This window comes from Hypomesus nipponensis, chromosome 22, assembly GCF_054491055.1.
Source record: "Hypomesus nipponensis isolate SF chromosome 22, ASM5449105v1, whole genome shotgun sequence".
Lineage (NCBI taxonomy): Eukaryota > Metazoa > Chordata > Actinopteri > Osmeriformes > Osmeridae > Hypomesus > Hypomesus nipponensis.
In genome coordinates, this window is record NC_140382.1 from 6,207,314 (window position 1) to 6,226,335 (window position 19,022).

The 19,022-nt window shown below is 43.5% G+C and overlaps 2 protein-coding genes across 3 annotated transcripts; both read right to left on the minus strand.

Annotated features, from left to right (window-relative positions):
• Positions 1-513: 513 nt before the first annotated feature.
• On the minus strand, positions 514-11,807 carry wdr36 (WD repeat domain 36). 2 transcript variants are annotated; one of them, XR_014740996.1, is made up of 24 exons: positions 11,520-11,807; positions 11,187-11,214; positions 10,973-11,073; positions 10,627-10,744; positions 10,221-10,353; positions 9,329-9,383; positions 8,718-8,850; positions 8,291-8,466; positions 7,869-7,989; positions 7,508-7,573; positions 7,299-7,382; positions 6,808-6,962; positions 5,587-5,701; positions 5,120-5,285; positions 4,687-4,795; positions 4,497-4,576; positions 3,750-3,857; positions 3,405-3,502; positions 2,652-2,794; positions 2,263-2,382; positions 1,982-2,063; positions 1,598-1,785; positions 1,192-1,329; positions 882-982 (listed from the first exon to the last, which is right to left on the minus strand). XR_014740996.1 is itself a non-coding variant. In XM_084687548.1 (23 exons), the coding sequence occupies exons 1-23, from the start codon at positions 11,673-11,675 to the stop codon at positions 833-835; spliced, it is 2,685 nt and encodes an 894-aa protein (XP_084543674.1). In that variant the 5' UTR covers positions 11,676-11,807; the 3' UTR covers positions 514-832. The 2 variants fall into 2 exon arrangements, 1 of the variants encoding a protein (XP_084543674.1); XM_084687548.1 differs by lacking the exon at positions 1,192-1,329 and having other exon boundaries at positions 514-982.
• A 1,958-nt stretch (positions 11,808-13,765) lies between these two features.
• Positions 13,766-18,959, minus strand: slc25a46 (solute carrier family 25 member 46). Its single transcript, XM_084686590.1, has 8 exons — positions 18,512-18,959; positions 17,873-17,915; positions 17,732-17,789; positions 17,235-17,312; positions 16,959-17,059; positions 16,155-16,211; positions 15,512-15,569; positions 13,766-15,181 (listed from the first exon to the last, which is right to left on the minus strand). The coding sequence occupies exons 1-8, from the start codon at positions 18,765-18,767 to the stop codon at positions 14,606-14,608; spliced, it is 1,227 nt and encodes a 408-aa protein (XP_084542716.1). The 5' UTR covers positions 18,768-18,959; the 3' UTR covers positions 13,766-14,605.
• Between the last annotated feature and the right edge of the window lie 63 nt (positions 18,960-19,022).

A 19,022-nucleotide genomic window follows, 5' to 3' on the forward strand; every position in this document is an offset into this window, starting at 1 on the left:
TATAATTAGTTCCAGGGAGTACGTTGGCGAATTGTGGATCTTTCCAGATATGTAAAACCATATGGGGAATCTAGGCTTTCAAGACCCATCTTTTCACGAATTTACTCGTGCCATTTTGCAAAAACACAAATCGACAAGTGAATCGTGTTGTACATTGAAAGTACTGACAGACTAATCTTGTTGGCCTTATTGAGTATGGGTATTTATTTTCCATATTTCATAAATGAAGCAGATTGCTAGTCCTGGTCAGCTTCAGACAGCTTCTGTCCCATTCTCCTCTCTGCCTGGCAGCACAACAGCACCACAGAGACACCATCTGCTCACTACCTGCACGCACGGGAGACTCGCAGTAATCCCCACAACAGGCTCCAGATACATACAAACATATTTTCATTACACTATAAATCCAATTGTTCAGTTGGTTGGCAGGGTACATCATTTCAATTTCATTATCAAAAGATTTGTGGTTTGAAATATGGATGGTGACCAACAATGTATTCTCAAACATTAAAATGAAAGTCTTTTTTTCTTTTATTTGAACGTGTGTAACAACATTGCTTGTATTTTTTTTTATTTGATTTTTTTACATCATATCTTTTCAGTATTACAAAAAGCAGAGTTCACATACATGACAACCTGTCCATCTCCCAGCAGTGAACACACAGAGGGAAGAACAGCTACAGCATGTTGGGGAGGCAGGTCTCCACCAGACCTGATGCACATTTGATCCCTCTCACAGTCAGCACACACCGGACTGGTCCCCTGGTGTCATTGCCCTGGGTGTGTCTGTGCGCCCGATGCCTCAGCGTGTCGCGGAGCCATGGGACCCTCCTCAGAGCAGGGCACTCTTGGTGTAGGCCAGCAGACAGAGACTCTGGTTGAAGAGGGTCTGCATGGAGGTCCAGGTCTCCTCCAGTTTGGCCGACACCCTGGAGGCCTCCTCCATGAGCTCCTGGTTCTGGGAGAGAACCCGGAGATGGAGCTGGAGAGACATGAACCATACAGGTCAACGGCAGACTCGTACACACAAGTCACATGACAGGGGACATTGAAAGAAGCTCGGTCACAGGGTGGGACATATAAAAACACATTTTCATACACGGATCAGTACACGTAGTGCTAGATAATGCTTGGGTCATTAAAAGTATTTTGACTTAAGTATTTGATTTCTATATAATAGGATCACTTTACAGATAGCCTCGAGTTCTGCTCTTTTGTTGTCATATTTCATCTGTTAAACGGTTCCTCCCTCCCTCTCTCTTTTCTCCATGTTCTGTTCCACAGCATCATTGATAAATGTTCTCAGCCATACAGTTGGGACTCCACCTGCTGGTCGTAATAAGTACAAGTGAACTATCTATATTAACCTCCACAACAGACAAGCCTATCATTTGTTATTTCAGCATCAGATTTGTTTAAGCAAATCAAGATTTTTTTTTTTTTCAATTGTCCCAATTCTATTAAGAAACCCATGGGTTCATAACTAGCACACACACACACACACACAAGATCTATTTTGAGATTTGTTTTGAAACCCAAACATCGTTTCATCGTATTTTGATGAGCACATACATGCGTGACCCATGTGATCCTGTACCTTGAGGAAGAGTGCCAGGTAGGCCTGGGCCAGGTCAAAGTCCCTGTGGGAGTCCAGCATGCTGGCCACCATCCCCAGGAAGCCCCGGAGGACAGACACGTCCCCGCCCATGTCTGGGCCCAGGCCTCGGAACTCTGTGTCGATCCCGGAAGGGCCCAGCTCCTTCAGCAGGCTGATGGGGGCCTCATCTGGGGGACGGAGAGGGAGGGAGGGGGGGGTAGGATGATGGTGGGGGGGTGGGGGGGGGGGGGGGTGGAGAAGGATGATGGGGGGAGGACGAAGCGTATGAGAGACCTAGTTGTTTATTATAGAAGCTACGCAACACCGTATTTTGACGCAGATAAGAGATGGGTTCCCGGTGCTTGCTGACAGAGAGAGACTTACAGTTGTTGCTGACCACAGCAGATTCTAGTTGGAGGTAGAATTGGGACTTCTGAGCCAACACTCCGAAATTAACCACTTTAGTCTGCAGGCGCAGAGACACCAAAACAAAGCATCAGTTTCTTGCTAGATGAGATACTTTTTTGTTCTGACCTGGGAGTAGCATTCACTACGGTTTCATCTTCATCATTACCATCATCATCATTGTCACTAGCCACCAATATCATCACCACCATAATTATCAATACTACCACCACAACTACCACATCATCATCTTGTCTGACCTGCTGGTTCTGGTTCGAGCCGTCTGGAAGAGCGAACTGGGCCACCAGCCCTGGGATGGTGGGGATGAAGAATGGAGCGGCCTGGGGTACTTTAGGAGGCTCCTTGGGCTTGTTCCGTCTCTGGGGAAACACCAAACCAGTGCAGGGACGACGATGACGCAGCGATCAAGGATGGCTTGGTTGTAAATAGGCCTAGATCTTTCCTTCACATTTGTAAATCATGACAAATACATGTTTGCTTTCACTTTTGTTTTCTTCTGCATTGTGTATTTCTACTCAGCAGCATGGAAACAAATTGTACGCAGCACAACTAAGGGACAGCCTTGAGCTTTGATGCAGTGTGTTGCATATCACACCCTCAGTTCTTCGGGGTTCTCCAGGTACCTTACCTTGATGACATCCAGGTGAAGCAGGTTCTTCCAGCGAGAGTCGGGCAGCAGAGACAGGGTGACCAGCTGCTCGTCCAGCTGAGCGGGAGAGACGTACTCGATCATTTCGGAGCTGTCCGTCTCCTGTTCCTCTGCCTCATCATCTGAAGAGGTCAAATCAAAGGCACCTCCATTACCTTCACATACTGTCACGCAAGAAACGTCTTCAATGAAACAAAAATGTTGGGTTGTTGAAAAACCCAGTGGAATCGTGCTTCTGTCTAAAGTCGTTTTCAACTCCAAGGTCTTCCCCAGTAATGAGTCACATACTAAGACCTTGACGGACACAAATACAACGGGTGTGTTATTAGGCTGATCTCTCCTCTTTTTGTACAGAACAGACACTCTGTCCTTGCTGTGTATCCAAAGCAGGTTTCCTGTTTAGGCTGCGTGGTCATGGGAAGAGGGAGATGGTGCTGCATTTCAGACCGTCACTGATTCAGACGAGAAAGTCTGTCGGGTGATTATGCTGCCAACGGCACAAAATCCAAAATTCCTGGGGTAAAAACTTAAAGACTGACACTCGAGGTGCTATAGCATACACGGTAACACATATCACATGTGTATAAAACAGTATACACACGGCAGCCGTGTGTTTACTTAACAGTAGGACTGGACACCACCAAGCAGCTGCTCGTGGTTCTAGAGCAGATGGTGCGGGGGCTCTCTCCCCCTGCGTTAGGGAGGTGTGTGTGAGAGACTCAGTGGTAGTACCTTGGCTGGGGCAGGTTCCTGGCAGCATGACGACTGTAGGTTGATAATCTGTAGGTAGGGGGCGCAGCGACACCAGGCTGCACAACGTGCTGTTGGACCTAAGCCACAGATGACGAAAAACGTACGAGTCATCTTTCACAAGTTTTCTTTCGTTTTCTTTTCACTCCGACGATTCCTATCAAGATAAAGGCTCAATGCATCGAGTCATGACACCGTTTTGTCTATTAATGATCAGCAAGAGCAGATAAATGAACAGATGCTGAGTCATTCTCACACACAGACGGATATGAGTGAGGCCACAGAGGGAAGCCAGCTCTGTGTCCTTGATGTGGTCATGCGTCTCACCACAGGTATATCCCAAGGTTGTCCACATGTGAGGACGCCAGAAAGTCCCCCGTGGGTGACATGGTGAGGCTGACCGCTGCAGAGTCTACCAAGAAACAGTCCACCAGGCTACAGGAGAGGAGGAGGAGGGGAAGTCACTCAAATGTATTTGCAACACCTCTCTCAGATCAAAATCCCAAAGTGCTTCACAACAAAATGCAATACAGCACCACACATAAAGATGCATTTAAAATAGAAAACATGACAAACAACCATAAAAACACATCGACTAACTAAAAGCTGGAATAGTAAAGTAGAGGGGGAGGGAGGTGAGACATGAAGGACAAAAAAGACAAAAAATAAAAGAAAAACATGAAAGCCAGCATAAGTGTGTAGGTGATGAGGGAGGTAGGATCATACAAAAGATAGATAAAATAAGAGAAAAGAATAACATAAATAAGAGAAGGGAAAGAAAGGGGGAGGATGGATACAACTATGAGGAAAGAGAGAGATCAGGAGAGATAAGAGTGAATGTTCTATGGTCAGGGAGGGGGATTCCGCCTGGCAACAGCCCGACAGAGATCAGATTACAGGAGCTGACCAATTTTAGGTTTTGATTTCAGTAGACAAGTTCCCCATCACTGCTCTTGGGGGAAAGGTCATCTTCTCCATCTCAGTGTTGTGGTGGGTGGAGAGACTTACACTGATATGGAGATAGAGGAAGAGGGAAAGCACATTTCGAAAAAGAACCCGAGTAGTCCATCTTACCAGCCCGAGGGGAGGTCCCAGGTCCTAATGGTACAGTCCATGGCTGCTGAGAACAGCCAGCGTCCATCTGGGCTGAAGGCCTGGGCGGCACACACAGACAAGCCTATTAGGAATCAGAAGGACCACTTCCCAAATCACATTGAGGAATGGCGAGAGCACACGGCCTGTACATCCTGTGGGCCCCCCTCACCATGTCGCTGACTTGTCCTCGATGGCCAGAGAACTTCCTGACAATCCTTTGGGTCTCCATGTCCAGGACGTTAAGTGTGAAGTCATCTAGAGCGATGGCTAGCATACCGCTGTTCCAGAGTCAGAAAAATACAAATATTTGTTTGTTTTTTTTGCCCTTCTTGGCTATGTAGCAAGCCTTACAGTCTCTAACCTGTAGCTATTAAGCCATGTTATGTAGCAATGATCATTAGCAATGTAACCTCCTATGCCTCATTGTTAAATCCCTAATTCCTTAGCTATGATGCTAGTTTCTTATTCGTGATCTCACTGCAGTGAGAGCAGTGCTCATTCCTTGCCTGTTTGGGCAAAGCAGGTAGCCATGCTAATTCCTTAGCCGTGCTTGTTTGTTCCTTGGTTGTGATGCTAGTTTCTCAGCTATGCTAACTTCGTACCTGTCTCTGTGTAGATGTATGGTTGCGGGCGAGGATGACAGGCTCATGCAGTGGACCAGCTTCTTAGACTTGAACTTCCAAATCTTTATGAGTCTGTCTGCTCCGACACTGACTGTCAGCTGGTTGAGTCCGTCCACACACACACCTCGCACTGGTCCATCATGGGCTGGGGGGTGGGGGGCAGAGAAGGGATGAATCCGTATACTTGTGCTGGGTTCAATTGTCATGGTTGCATGAGGTCAGTGGGTATTTGAGTGAGTTCATCATTTGAACATGGATGAGTGGATAATGGAGTAAGTTCATTGGCGGATGACAAAGAAAAGAGGGAGAGTGTGTTTGTGTGTGACAGAGTGGGTGTGCGTCGAGTGTGAGCACGTAAGCGAGAGAGAAAGCAAGATGGTGTGATAATGATGTAAGTCATGGGAAAAAGCCAGTGAAAGATGTAGAGAGAGAGACAGTGTGTTTACCCTTCTCCTCTCCATAGTGTCCCCTGTGGAGCCCTGACTGCATGTTGTAGACATCCACATGTCCTGAGGACAGGCCCACCACCGCAAAGTTACCACAGGACGTGATGTCCACAGCCTGCAGGGACGGAGAGATTCAGTCAGCAAGGTGGAAGTCTGATTAAGCAGGTTAGATCAGAGTGGAAAAGCATTCATGGTTCAATGACAAATAATGATTTCAAAATGATAATTCGGTCAAGGATGCAAATTTAAGTTATTTATCCCTTCATGAGAGTATTGTATAAAATAAAATAAAAGTTAGATTATATATATACACAATTTATATAAATTATTTATTTTAATTTTATATATAGCTAATATAGTTACTCCATTTCATTGAATTGAAGTAAGAAATGTTTTTGTAAATGTGGTTATGTAACATTTTTGGCATCTAGCTTTTTATGGATGGTACTAGTTTGATCTCAGCAAACAAGTACTGCTTTTACACATCCACATTCAGGACACATCCCACTTATTTCTTTCAACAATTCACCAGAAAAAGTGAGAGTTCTGCTAAACAGGAAACTGTAGCAGCATCTATGAGCAAGAATGCCGGTTGTGTATATCTTATTTCCATATTTCTACTGAACACTCCATGTGCGTGATTAGTCACCAGGGTCTCTCACAGAAAATGTGTTAGTTAAGGTGGTAGGGTTTGTTTGTTATTATCGATATATATAATAATAATAATACACGGCCGTGGGCTGGTCTGCGTTTCAAAGTGCCGGGCCGTTTTTCAGTCCCAGTCCAGACCTGCATTCAACCACCACTGGATGACGCAGTTCGGACGCACCACACGATTCGGAGGCTTATCACATATTTAAATATTGTAAAAGCAGATTTATTTTGAAACAGGCGTTGGTGACGGTTTGGAATGAAAGTGAGAAAACAGGACAGAGTAACACGGCAGATATCGCTCATATATATTTATTGACGACGTAGTTAAGGCGGCAGGGGTGTGTTGCTTAGGCGGCCACCTTAGCTGCAAAGTGCTGCGGGAAATTCCCGGCTGTGCCAAAAAATGTGTTCTTGGGCAAGGCACTTCACCCTACTTGCCTTGGGGGGGAATGTCCCTGTACTTACTGTAAGTCGCTCTGGATAAGAGTGTCTGCTCAATGACTAAAAGTAAATGTAAACAGGACAGTCCCAGGTAGCGCCCACGTTAGCTCTGGGACGGCTGCTCACCGTGGCGTGGACGCCGAGGGCACGGTTCTTGTTGAAGCGGTCGGGCTCCAGCTTGTGCGACCCCATGGACGACTTCTGGTAGTTCCAGGTGGTGCTAACGAGGTAGCCCCGATGGCAGGCCACGATGCCGTCCCAGTCGCTCTGACGGGCGCTCTCTACAACGCCAACATGAAATCCAACGCTCATATACTTCTCATACGTACACATATTGACTAAACATCATATGCATTTATGTTTGGTTTGTTGTGTCCGTTTCATGTCTGGCGGCATGACAGATTTCTCTGTGAGATAATAAACATGACGTTGACCTCAACGTCTGGGTTCCTCATCCATTCATATGAAACAAACACACTCAACCATCATCTTCTACCCAACTTTTTGGGGGAACTTTCTTGCTGTAATATCCCCATGAAAAACGATAATCTCCACATCAATCATACGAGCGAATCTGACCGTTTCAACTTGATGCTGGCGACGGCTGCTGGCTTTACCTGAGGCGAAGGTGGTGATGGCAGGGAGCTTCAGCTCATCGTACCTCAGACCTTTCTTCTTGGACGACTTCTTGTTGATGGAACCTGGATGTCCAGATTGGGACAATTAAGAAAAAACATGTCTCCCGAACGCAAGTACATTGTTACTTACATGACTTGTTTATCCGTGGTTATAAAACATGGGCGCGCGGGTGGGGGAAGAATCTCACCTTGGCCCAGGCTCTTGTTAAATCTCTCATGGACCGTGGAGAAGGACTGTAAAGTTCCATCCTGACCTGAGAACAAGAACAGGCGCATCAGTCTCCACTGGTTCATGCTGCGGCTCGTTTCAGTCTCAAACCAGGAGTACCGATCTGTTATTTTACTGTTCAGATCATAATAAATAAGTATTGTGTGGACAGGTGGAAATTTGATCCCAGATTCAAACGGCTACTCAGAGATTGTCAGACTTCGATGCATTTCTCATGAGCTTGAATAACTGAACCGAATTAAATGCACCTCAATTACTTTTCAAGTGTATCTCAAAACCCGATCCAGTTCTGGAGGTTACATGAATTCGGCCCTCCCTACCTGCACTGAGGATGTGGTGGCCTGTCTGTCCGTAGTGCCGGATCTTCGAGGGCGGGGCGCTGTGTCCCAAGCGACTCCGGAGCAGCCGACCTCCTCCTCCCGCCGTGTCAAAGATCCACACCTGTGGAAAAAGGCTGGCAGTTAGATCTCACCTCCATCCAATCGCTTTCTGCTCTAAAATCAATATGTGCAGTACTGTGCAGAAGTCTTAGGCACCCAAGCTTTAATGCATGAATAATACATCTTTTATATTTGCGTGGCAGTCTAAAAGTAAATGTTTGCAGACATTTTTGTTTTGTCTTTTTAATAATGTCATTATTTCTTCAAGCATTTTTGCTTTACTTTTTTACAATTTGTATTGTGCCCTAGACTTTTGCACAGTAATGTATACCATCAGCATAATCTAATATTCACTAACGAACCCTTATGGCATTATCAGCCCCATTGGTCAGCAACAGGGGCTCGCCATGCAGGAAGGTCAGCCCAGCGATGGCTGTGCTGTGGGCGTCCCTCATCTGACACACCAGCTTCTTCTCCTCCAGGTCCCACAGGCCGACGTGCCCCACTGGGCTCCCAGCTGCCATTACAGGGTGGCCATCTTGGATAAAAGAAGATTACAGATGAAGGCAAGCGTACAGGTGAACCGCAGGAAGACAACCCAGGTGGGAACGGATTGACGGTGAAATAACAAGGAATTTGACGTTGTTGAAGTGGAGATCTCAACTCCTACAGAACTCGATTATTCCCTCTTTCATGCCTCAGTTCGTGTCAAATGCTCTCCCGTCTGCAGACCCTCGTCCCCTCAGGTCTGCGCTGCACCCAGGCAGCACGGGAGGGCAGGAGGCTCACCTGTTCTGAAAGAGATGGCTGTGACTGGGCCCCAGTCCTGCTGGAACTTCATCAGGGACTCGTCAAACTTGATGTTGTGGAGGACGATCTGTCCGGAGGAGAGGCCCACGCCGACCACATCTACTGCCGGGCTCTGAGGGGAGAGTCAAGGGGGGGGGGGGGGGGGGGGAGGTTAGGGGGGAGACAGTGATGGTTGGGGGGCGGATAGGAATAGTGAAAATATGGTATAGCGGGAGAGCGAGAGACAGAGGGTGCCAGCTGATCTATATATCGCTGTGTTCCTTTGTCACGTTCACATGACATCTTTGACAGGTCTACAGAAACAACATGAATGGATACCTTATAACCTACCTGCCACTGTCTCTTTACCCTTACACATTTGAAGAGTCTCATGGGTAGAGATGGACTTAGATGTGACAGTAAAACCTTACATTCAGCATATATACGGCATCAGCCTTAAAAATGACATCCCTGCATTGGCATTGTCTTTGTTATAGTCAAGATTAAGATTGTTAAGAAGTTTTCAAATCGGCCACCCGCGGATTGCAAATGGAACATCAGATTTTGTCAGAGGGTACCTTTGACTCTGAGACTGCGCTGAGAGAACCCACCTGCTGTAGAACGGTGACTGCTGAATCCCACCCAGGAAACGTGTACAGGAGCTTACTGCAACACAGGAAGGAGCCGATGACAACGCACTCCATTTGCCATGTCACAATGAATCAGTAATAAGGCCTCCATAGAAGTGCATCTTCTCCACAGAGATATTCTATATAATTATTACAGGGTATCAGCTCGGAAGTACATGTTCATTGTGTGAATTTTTACGATGATATTCACACAAATATAGCTTCAAACAGCAATGAGGCAGCCAAGCAGGTCAAATGACACATTTTGAACATCCTCAGAACGGGTTTCCGAGTTTGGATAAAAGATTTGCTGAGATGACCCAACTTCCTGTTTGGCGATAAACTGTCAATGTCGATTGGCTCTGCTGGACAAAAGGTTTCAAAAATCAAAAATTCATCTGTTAACTTTTGGCTTTGTCTGAAGATCATCTGCGTCAAATTTAGTGAACCATGGACAACATTTTTGGCCTGTGAAAAGTTGTTGTACCTAAATAAAATTTTAAATGGCTTCCGCATAAATTAGCTTGACATGACAAGTTAATGTGTGTCAGCCTTGGAATCCCACAAGATTACCACAAGAGAGCTCCAATGGGAAACATGAAACTTGGTGAACAGGATCTGGGGACTGTCCCCAGTAAGTGTGCCGAATTTCACAACTTTTGACCATACGGTTCTAGAAGCTGCCATTCGCTCCAAAGCGAGAAGAAGATGATGCATAGGAAGAAGAAGAAAAGGGAGAAACACAATAGGTTTCCTACTCAGCTTTTCTGTTTGGCATCCAATCATTACCGTAACTACAATACCACCATGCAGTGATGATTATTTTGACAAAAACTGCTGTTAAATGGCGAAATTATACATGGACAACCAGTACTTTGATTTGATGTTCCAGAGCTGAAGGCCTCCTTGGCTGCAGCCAAACAGGATCTTGTTTAGATAGGTGCTGGGGTGCATGACTGCTGACACCTCGAAGCAGGCCTTGTCAAATGATATTTGCAAGTACTCCTCTGGAATAATAGAGCAGAGAAACAAAAAAAAAAAAAAACAGGAATTGCAGACACCCTTTAAACATGATACAACTCCCTCAACTTGAAGCTGATTTGTGCTAATGAACTATATAACCGCCTTTTGTTTAATAGGACATGATTCCCTTGAAATCAGTTTGTTACATTAATAGATACAAATCAATTATGATTCAAATAATCCTTAAGGCAGCATAATGCAGGGAACCCTCATGTCTGGGCGGAGGGGTGAGAGAACGTCAAGATGCTAACACCAACCCTCTGACTCCACGTCCCAGATTATGACTGTGTTGTCTCGGTCGACGGAGATCACATGGTCGCCAAATGGAAGCAGCAGGTGCACGTCAGCACCGTGGCCGATGAAGGTGTGAACCACCTTGACATCCACAACAACGTTAAACCGACAAAAACAAGTCAAAAACAACAGTATATAAAGGTTTGCAGCCAGCTCACACCTGTGCCCTGAATTTGGGAGAATATCTATCAAAAAACTATCTATCGAAACTTAGAGAGCTGCACAAATGATAACTAGACTTGTGTGATGAATGAATAAGTATCATTTACATCACACAACTATACCAACAGAACGAAAGGAACTTGGCACCTCTTTGTTCCTTGCAAATGCTGTCACTTTCTTCCCATTGGCCACATAAACCAGCATTCGGTCAGCGGCCAAGCATGATATGTCTTCTGGGAGGGCATTACCTAGGGAAAAGCATTTAATGTAGTTTTGAATGATATAACAAGACTAACTTAGCAGATCAACTTTTAGTGTAACAAAGCTGCCTTAAGAAAATGCCAGCTTAATGCACACTTACTGACAGCAACGATTCCAAGTTTTTTGACCTGCAAAATCACAGATTTTTGGGGGTTAGCTACCGACACCATACAGATTGGGCCACAATATGCATAAATAGTGTCTACACTTAACTAACCTTGAACTTTGTATGAGGTTAGGGTTAGTATTGTAACAAAATAGGCTATAGTGTAGATTTGGAATATACATTAGAAATGAGTGTTTCAATGATGCTGATAGATAACATCACGCATATCCGCGTTAACGCCAATAAATTGTCTACACTAAGTACATTTGTCAGCTAAATATCTTATCTTATCTTGCAGTTAAGTAGTTTATTTAGGCAGGCACTCACATTGTACGTGTGAAAACAGTTTCCCACAGCTGTCACAACGTAAAACTCCCGGTGTTTCTTGTGGAAGCGAACCACGTGTGAGAGGTGATTCGAATATAATCCCAAAGCCCTGAAGCCTGAGAATATTACACTTCCTTTTTTACTACCCTCTGCCATAATTATGTTATGGTGTATCTACGCCCAAAAATCCGTTTATCAAATCGTTAAGAGTCACTGGAAATAAAACGGCGAAGATCACTTCTTGATCTACTATGTTTTCATTATCACCACATTGCGTGTTACTAATGGTTCCGATGGACCTACAGCAACAAACGTAACGAATATTGGTTCCACAAGGATACGAGTTCCGCTATTAGCAAAAAGCAACCTGCAACAACAATTGTCCACTTTCTAATATCCGACGGATCTGTATATTAGTTTATTTTGATTTTATATGTTTATGTGTAAATAATTACAACTTTCATTATAAATATAGATTTTTATTACATGAACACACAAATAACAATACACCTCATCCAGTGAAAACAATTATAATAATTTTAACAATTCTTTTTTTAAGAAATTAAAAGGCACATGCAGTTAATGCAGAGTAACCTATATGTATAAAGTTAGAACACGGTGTGCATTTGTTTTCTATGTTTAGTACAAACTTTTGTTTTTGGATTTACAAATTTGTTCCAACAGTTGAAGAACAGGTGAGACATATCTCTGTCTGTTACCATCTTCAATTGATGTCCCTCGATGCCATTGCATTCTGGAGCCTGTAAAAAAAGCATATCTTAAATAACAGTCTAGATAAATTATCACAACCAAATTGGAACTTTTGCTGAACCTATATGACTTCTGAAGCATACCATACTTATTCATGTCATGTCATGCTTGCATTAGTTAATTCATCAATTAGCCCAAAAGGCATGCAGAATACAGACAACTGATGCTATGCCACATACTTGTGTCTATGGACCAAAAAATTATGGACAGGTAAAGAGGAAACTAAAGTCATTGTTTCTGACCTCGGTTGATCGCTTCAGTTTACACTGGATTTCCTCTAGCTTGGCCAAGTATCCATCCTTGTTACTGCGGTTGCACTGAGACCAGTTGAGGATGCATTTAGACTTCTCTGAGGTAACATTCTTCACAAAAGAAATGTACAGAAGAGTTAGGGTCAGTGAGTTTGAAATACACAACTGCAAAGTGTGGGGATAATCAGGGAAAACATACTGCCTCGTTATATACGTATTGAAGAGAGTCCTGCAGTTCCTGTGGGAAAACCAGATCACAACCAACTGAGTCTAAATGCAAATATGGTGCATAATTGCTGAATAACTGAAAATCTACAGCATTGTCAATATGTGGGGGCTCAACTTACATCCAATTTGTACTCCACGCCAATGACATTGAACATATCGTCCTTTATTTTCGACAAACAGCGGCATTTATTTCGTTGCATACTCCAGCCAAGGTGCCAGGACACAGCCAGAGAAAAGTAGGCTGTGAAACAAAGATTAAGAACAAGTCAAAATGTTGCTTCACATATCCAACAGTGACATGTAACATCTCTGCACAAGAGAAGGCCTGTAGTTAATCTGGCAAGATCAGTCAATAATTTACCAATGAAATATGTCTTGGGTGTCATTGTCCGAATGTGAGATCTTTTGCAGTGACCATTGAATCTTACTGACCTTTTATACCTATCATCAACTCTCACCCCAAGCATCATCAAATAGTCACCACTAAATCACCTCCTAGAAAACTCAGGTCACATGAAAGATAATCTCTGACTCATGCAAACATACACAATATGAATCATAGTGTTTATACCAAAAAAGTTCACTTTCAACCTGTACTCTTGACATGTATCATTAAGGATAAATCTTTCAGCGCAGTTCCTACACATTTCATTCAGTCACACTGATATATAGAAGGGAGTTTAATATGGGTACCAGATATCAGATCTCTGGTTTAAAATGTCTGGTGATGACTGAAGTGCTGTCTGGTTTGAAGTAAAAGTTACTAAGAAAAATGAATAAGACTGGCCAAAAAGACAGTAATTCAGTGACCAACACTTAAAGGTAATTATTAGAACCAGCGTTTTCACTTTGACAAGTGCACTTTCTCCTCTCTGCATCTTTAAAATCATTGAAGCAATTTACAGTTAATCATTATAAATACAAATCTAAATTGAGAACTTTGAAATTGAGTAATTTGAAAGGTTACACAAAGAGATGAAGGAAATATAAGCCATATCTTTATTTCAATTTTATTTCAATTTTCAAGCAATTAACAAATGATCTTCATACCTTTTCCTTCACCGTACTTTACAAGAGGCAATTATCATCACGTAAAATCCCTGACTTCAATCAACAATATGCAAAATCTTTTTGTTCCACACACTGGTACATCTACTGTTTATGCAATGTGCAATATACATTGTGGGTGTAATAACATGGACAGGCCGATGAATCAGACAGATATCTACATACAAACCTTATTTAACTATAAAGCAAATAATTTATTTCACTTGAACTGTACATTTTGTACATACATCTCTGGATAAATTGGCACAACCTATTCTCTGCTAGTGCCAATTCAAGTCCAGCGGAAATACATTTCCATTGCAGTTTGACAAATATGAACCTTCCTAACGATCCAACAAACACAAGACACAAGCATGTTGCCATGATTTACAGAGAACACAAGTTTGGGGTTTGTTTTACAACATCAAACTTTGGATACAAACTGCTCCACTACACACAACCCAGAGAGCTTAGAACTGAACTGACTCTGAATGACTCTTGAATGACTGCTCACAAAGTAAGGACTTATGATAGTTGTTACTGATGTCATGCAATAAATTACATATCAAGTGCTTGGTGACAGTGACAATTGTTAATAAAAACTAAAAGAAACAATTCATCTTTTGGTAATTGCATTGTCTGTTGTGGTTATCATCATCATCATCATCCACCTCATATGGACTGAGCATGATCCAACAAGTGTACAAGTAGGTTTTAAACAGGGGGTGTTCTAGTCAAAAGACTTGGAAATCCAGCGGCTGTCCATCGCCTCCTCTTTCTCTCTCCCACTCACGCGTTCTGCAGCAAGGTGGAGTAGATCACCTTGGTGATCTGCAGCACGGCAGCGTGCAGAGAATACTGCACCACGATGGACCCAAAGCCTTTGTAAAAGCCCAGAGCCCCCTCCTCACGGCGGATTGCGTTGACACAGTCTCTCATGCCCTCATACTGCGTGTTGATGGGCAGGACCTCGAAGCCCAGGTCTGTGTTGTCGATGATGGTGCGCGTTCCCTGGATGTGCAACCTGTGGAGCACCGTCTCCAGGGGGAAGAGGAGGACGTCGGCGCAGAGGCTGGCCGCAAAGCTAGCCATGAGTTCGGGAAAGTAGGCGTCCAGCATGCTCTGAACAGTTTCCGAGCCGTCAGGCGGCTGCTTGGTGGGACTACGCCGGCGCAGGAGGAAGAGGACCAGCTTCTGGACGGAGGAGCTGATTATGTAGTGGAGGACTCCGTGTAGGACAGTGGGGAAAATGAGCGCCCAGAGGGGCAGAAGGCGCTTGCTGTGGGGGATGCCCATGCCCATCACACGACCCACGCCCTCCTTCACACAGTCCAGAATGCCTGGGTTGTCCCGGATTATCTCACTCTGCCAACACCCAACAGGGGACAGGGGACAACAAGGTTAAGGTATATTCAAATTGTACAAATGTGGATGACTAACTATTCACCTTGAATTCAGTTAAAATTCATATAATTGGAAATTATATTAATCAGTACATGGATGATGTATGTAGGTCAGGTTTAAAATGATTTGGATTTAACTGAAGCAAATTTAAGTTAACTTAACGTGCAGCCAATTGTCAGTTTATAAAAGAAAGACAAACAGAACAATTTTCGATACTATTATGTGTATGTGTTACGTGAAATTGAAAAAAAAAGTAGGAAGTGGTTACTAGACACACTATTGTGTACTGACCTGAACTGTTTCAATGAGACTCGCAGAGTAGAACGGCATGGCAACTACATAGGTCAATCTGTAGAAAAGACAATATACAGACAAACTGTATAGGATTTAAGTGCCCAAACAGATAAGATACCCACATCCAAATGAAAATTGCCTGCCTCTACAGTATGGGATGTAGATTCCCTTCAACATGGTCACCACAAACCTTTTTGAAGCTTCAGTTAGCCAATAAGCAAAGGATGAATACCCAATTTTATCACACAATTAATTTCCTTTGATCTGGTTGGACAATCTTCATTTACTTTTCAAGTCTAAAATATTTGTCAGGGAAACTAAATTACTTGAGAAAATGGTGTTACTGTATTCAATACCTACCCTTTGAGGACCAAATGGTGTTACTGTATTCAGTACCTACCCTATGAGGACCAAATGGTGTTACTGTATTCAATACCTACCCTATGAGGACCAAATGGTGTTACTGTATTCAATACCTACCCTATGAGGACCAAATGGTGTTACTGTATTCAATACCTACCCTATGAGGACCAAATGGTGTTACTGTATTCAATACCTACCCTTTGAGGACCAAATGGTGTTACTGTATTCAGTACCTACCCTATGAGGACCAAATGGTGTTACTGTATTCAATACCTACCCTTTGAGGACCAAATGCCCAACAACTTGTTTTGGGTTCCATTTGTGAGACAATTCCCTGAGAACAGAATATAAAAGCACTTTATTTATTATGTAAGAACAACAGAGGTGAACAAATCAGTTTGTAAAATCTATAATTTGACAGTCCTAAACTTGGCTCATTATTCCATTCTAAAATGATGATTATCTACCAGTTGCAGAAACGATTTACTGTCTGGCCTTTTTTATTCATGGAGGTACAAGCCCAAAGAGGAGCATGACTCAGATGTTTTAAACTTTTATAAACAAATGGGGTCATTGACTTATTTTCTATCTGGACTTTCAGGTCCGTAAATCCAGTTGTTTATTCATATGTATTACTAACTGTAAAACATATGAAACCCTCAAAAAATAGTATCTCCTTCTTGTCAGAGATGATTCTCCTTCTTAATTCTGTTGTATGTTAAGTTTTGTTAATGTTGTTGAAATGATGGAAATCCTCGTATATATCAAAAAGCTGATGATGACTGATAAATTTCTTGTTTCAATGCTTTGTATGCTTGGCACAGCAACTGTTTGCTAGTGTCAAGCAGATTCATTAAACTGCATCCAATTAACAAACTCAACTCAATCTCAAAACATTAGAAGCTCTATTACCATCAGATGATGCTTTTCAACCACTTAACACAGACAACCTCAGAAACTAAGATTTGGGGGGGGGGGGGGGGGATAATCCAGGAATCATGGTCGTGACTCGCTCAGGACTTTGTTTTGAATGAATCCTGAAACACAGCTGAATCCTTGATTGGGATGTGGTTGCTCATACCGTGGTAAAGGAGTACATTCACTTATAATCCCTTCTGTGCCGAGAGTGACGCCCTGGACCACAAAGGTGCTGCCCATCCCTTTCCACAAAGCCTTAGGACCCTGTGATAAATTGGTTAAGAAACAACAACAAATTTAATCAATATGCTCCACTCTACCCACAAAACCCTGAAAAATTCACTACTACTACTTCATTCTTAACTGTGAATACAGTTATCAGCTCGTAAGAAGATTTTTGAAATGTTGCTTAGTGTTTATAGAGGAGTGTGGCGCAGACCTGGGTCTTGGTGACATTGTACATGACGCTCATGGCGGTCAGTGGAGACAGATGATAGCACCGGGCGTGGTAGTTAACCTGGGAGGAACCAAACAGGGAGGACCATATCAATAAGTGAATCACAGGGAATCTCACCACATTAGTGCACAGGCTGTCTGCTTCACAGCACGTAGCCCCATCAAACGCATTAAGGAATAACATTTAGTCTTTCACGTCACAGTTCCTTTAGTGTACTGGTCAGGGCACGTGTCAAACTCAAGGCCCGAGGTGAGAGCTTGAAAGGCCTACAATTGCTTCAGAATAAAAGTCTATGCCAACCATATATGTCAAACTCATGGCCCGTGGGCCAAATCCAGCCCATTGTGCATTTTTATCACACACACACACATAATATATAATATATATATACACACATATATATCTGGCCGTTGTGTGATTTAAATCACCCAGTACGGCCCTTAGTGAAATTGACTTTGACACTCCTGGGGTATCCTTACCTGGCACTGCCGACGAAACACAATGCAGGGGTGAGCCAGCACATTTTCTGTAAAGAGACTGTGGAGAGGATGGGGCAGGGTATCATGATCATGTTGACAATAATAACAATAATTCAGAAAAGTGTGCTTGAAGGTTGTTACCTGGCCAGTCCAATCCCAAACCCTGCAAATCTGTTCAATTGCTCTGTAAAAGAAGCATACCGGTCAACAACCTCAAACCCATACACCGGTTGACATAAAACACCCCAATGTGTCACTGCCAAGTAGAACTCCTGATAATCTCTGAATAATCTAAATATCTGATCATCACAGAGTGTGGGTGAGAACACTTGGCCTTTCCATCCTTTCCTGTTGTTTACAAACCGAGAGGCCAGTCCAACCTTTATACTGTAGTGACGAAAATTAAACAGATAACTCCCTAGAAGTCACTTCAACCACTTAAGATAGCTACGGGGAAAACAATGTAAGCGTGGTCAGAAAATGTGTGGGCATATGTATGTGGTTGATGTCATTTGAGATTACCAAAAAGCTACGAACAATTTTTAAAGATAGCCTCTTCAAAGTAGTCTGTGGGAATGTCCATTTAACGTGCGATTTATTTCCGCAACTGTAGCGTGAGACTGAGCAACGGTAAGGAGGGCCTAAATTTAAGTTCTTAGATTGGCAGTTAGCTCTACATCACTTGGCTTGAACTTTTCAGGAACCCGAGACCTCTTCCTATATTGAATAACAGATCTGTGATTCACAGATCTGTCTATCTGACATAAAGATGTCCCCTACCGGCTGGAGGGGCCGACGGCTGAGTGTCTTCAGCACCTCCTCCGGGTCCCGCAGGGGCCGTCTCTGACTGTGGCGTGCGGTCACCGAAATGCAAGTTTCGACTACCTGGAATATCTGGAGGCGTTGTTACCCACTGCTGGAGGTCAACACTAGATGAATTGTTAAATGACCTTCCAGTGTAGCCCCCGCTGTAGGCAGGATCCTCCCTTCCTCTGTAACCTAAGCCATCGAAGCTGTCCGGTCGCCGAGATGTCATGTTGTCAGAAAAGCTGGGTGGACGTGACAACTCCTTGAAATCCCTATCCCAATGAGCCTTACAGTGTCTTTGACTGAAAAGTCAAGGAAAACATTGAAAATGATTAACAACCACTATAGCTATAATACCAAATCAGGACACTGTCAAGCTAGCTAGCAACCGATCCAGTTAGGTTTCGTTGATAGCAAGCAAAACAACACGAATGAACGATCAAATCAACCGGAAACTGTCCTATGTACTTCCGCGTATATAAAG

What these genes read in the sequence shown, in the direction of transcription:
- wdr36 (XM_084687548.1), bottom strand. Translation starts at nt 11,675, where the DNA reads ATGGCAGAGGGTAGTAAAAAAGGAAGTGTAATATTCTCAGGCTTCAGG. An exon ending in CATTTGCAAGGAACAAAGAG is followed by an intron (nt 10,745 to 10,972) that starts GTGCCAAGTTCC and finishes GTGGATGTCAAG; the next exon opens with GTGGTTCACACCTTCATCGG. An exon ending in AGCCATCTCTTTCAGAACAG is followed by an intron (nt 8,467 to 8,717) that starts GTGAGCCTCCTG and finishes CTTTTATCCAAG; the next exon opens with ATGGCCACCCTGTAATGGCA.
- slc25a46 (XM_084686590.1), bottom strand. Translation starts at nt 18,767, where the DNA reads ATGACATCTCGGCGACCGGACAGCTTCGATGGCTTAGGTTACAGAGGA. An exon ending in GCCGTCGGCCCCTCCAGCCG is followed by an intron (nt 17,916 to 18,511) that starts GTAGGGGACATC and finishes CTTCTTTTACAG; the next exon opens with AGCAATTGAACAGATTTGCA. An exon ending in GTCTCATTGAAACAGTTCAG is followed by an intron (nt 15,182 to 15,511) that starts GTCAGTACACAA and finishes GGGTGTTGGCAG; the next exon opens with AGTGAGATAATCCGGGACAA.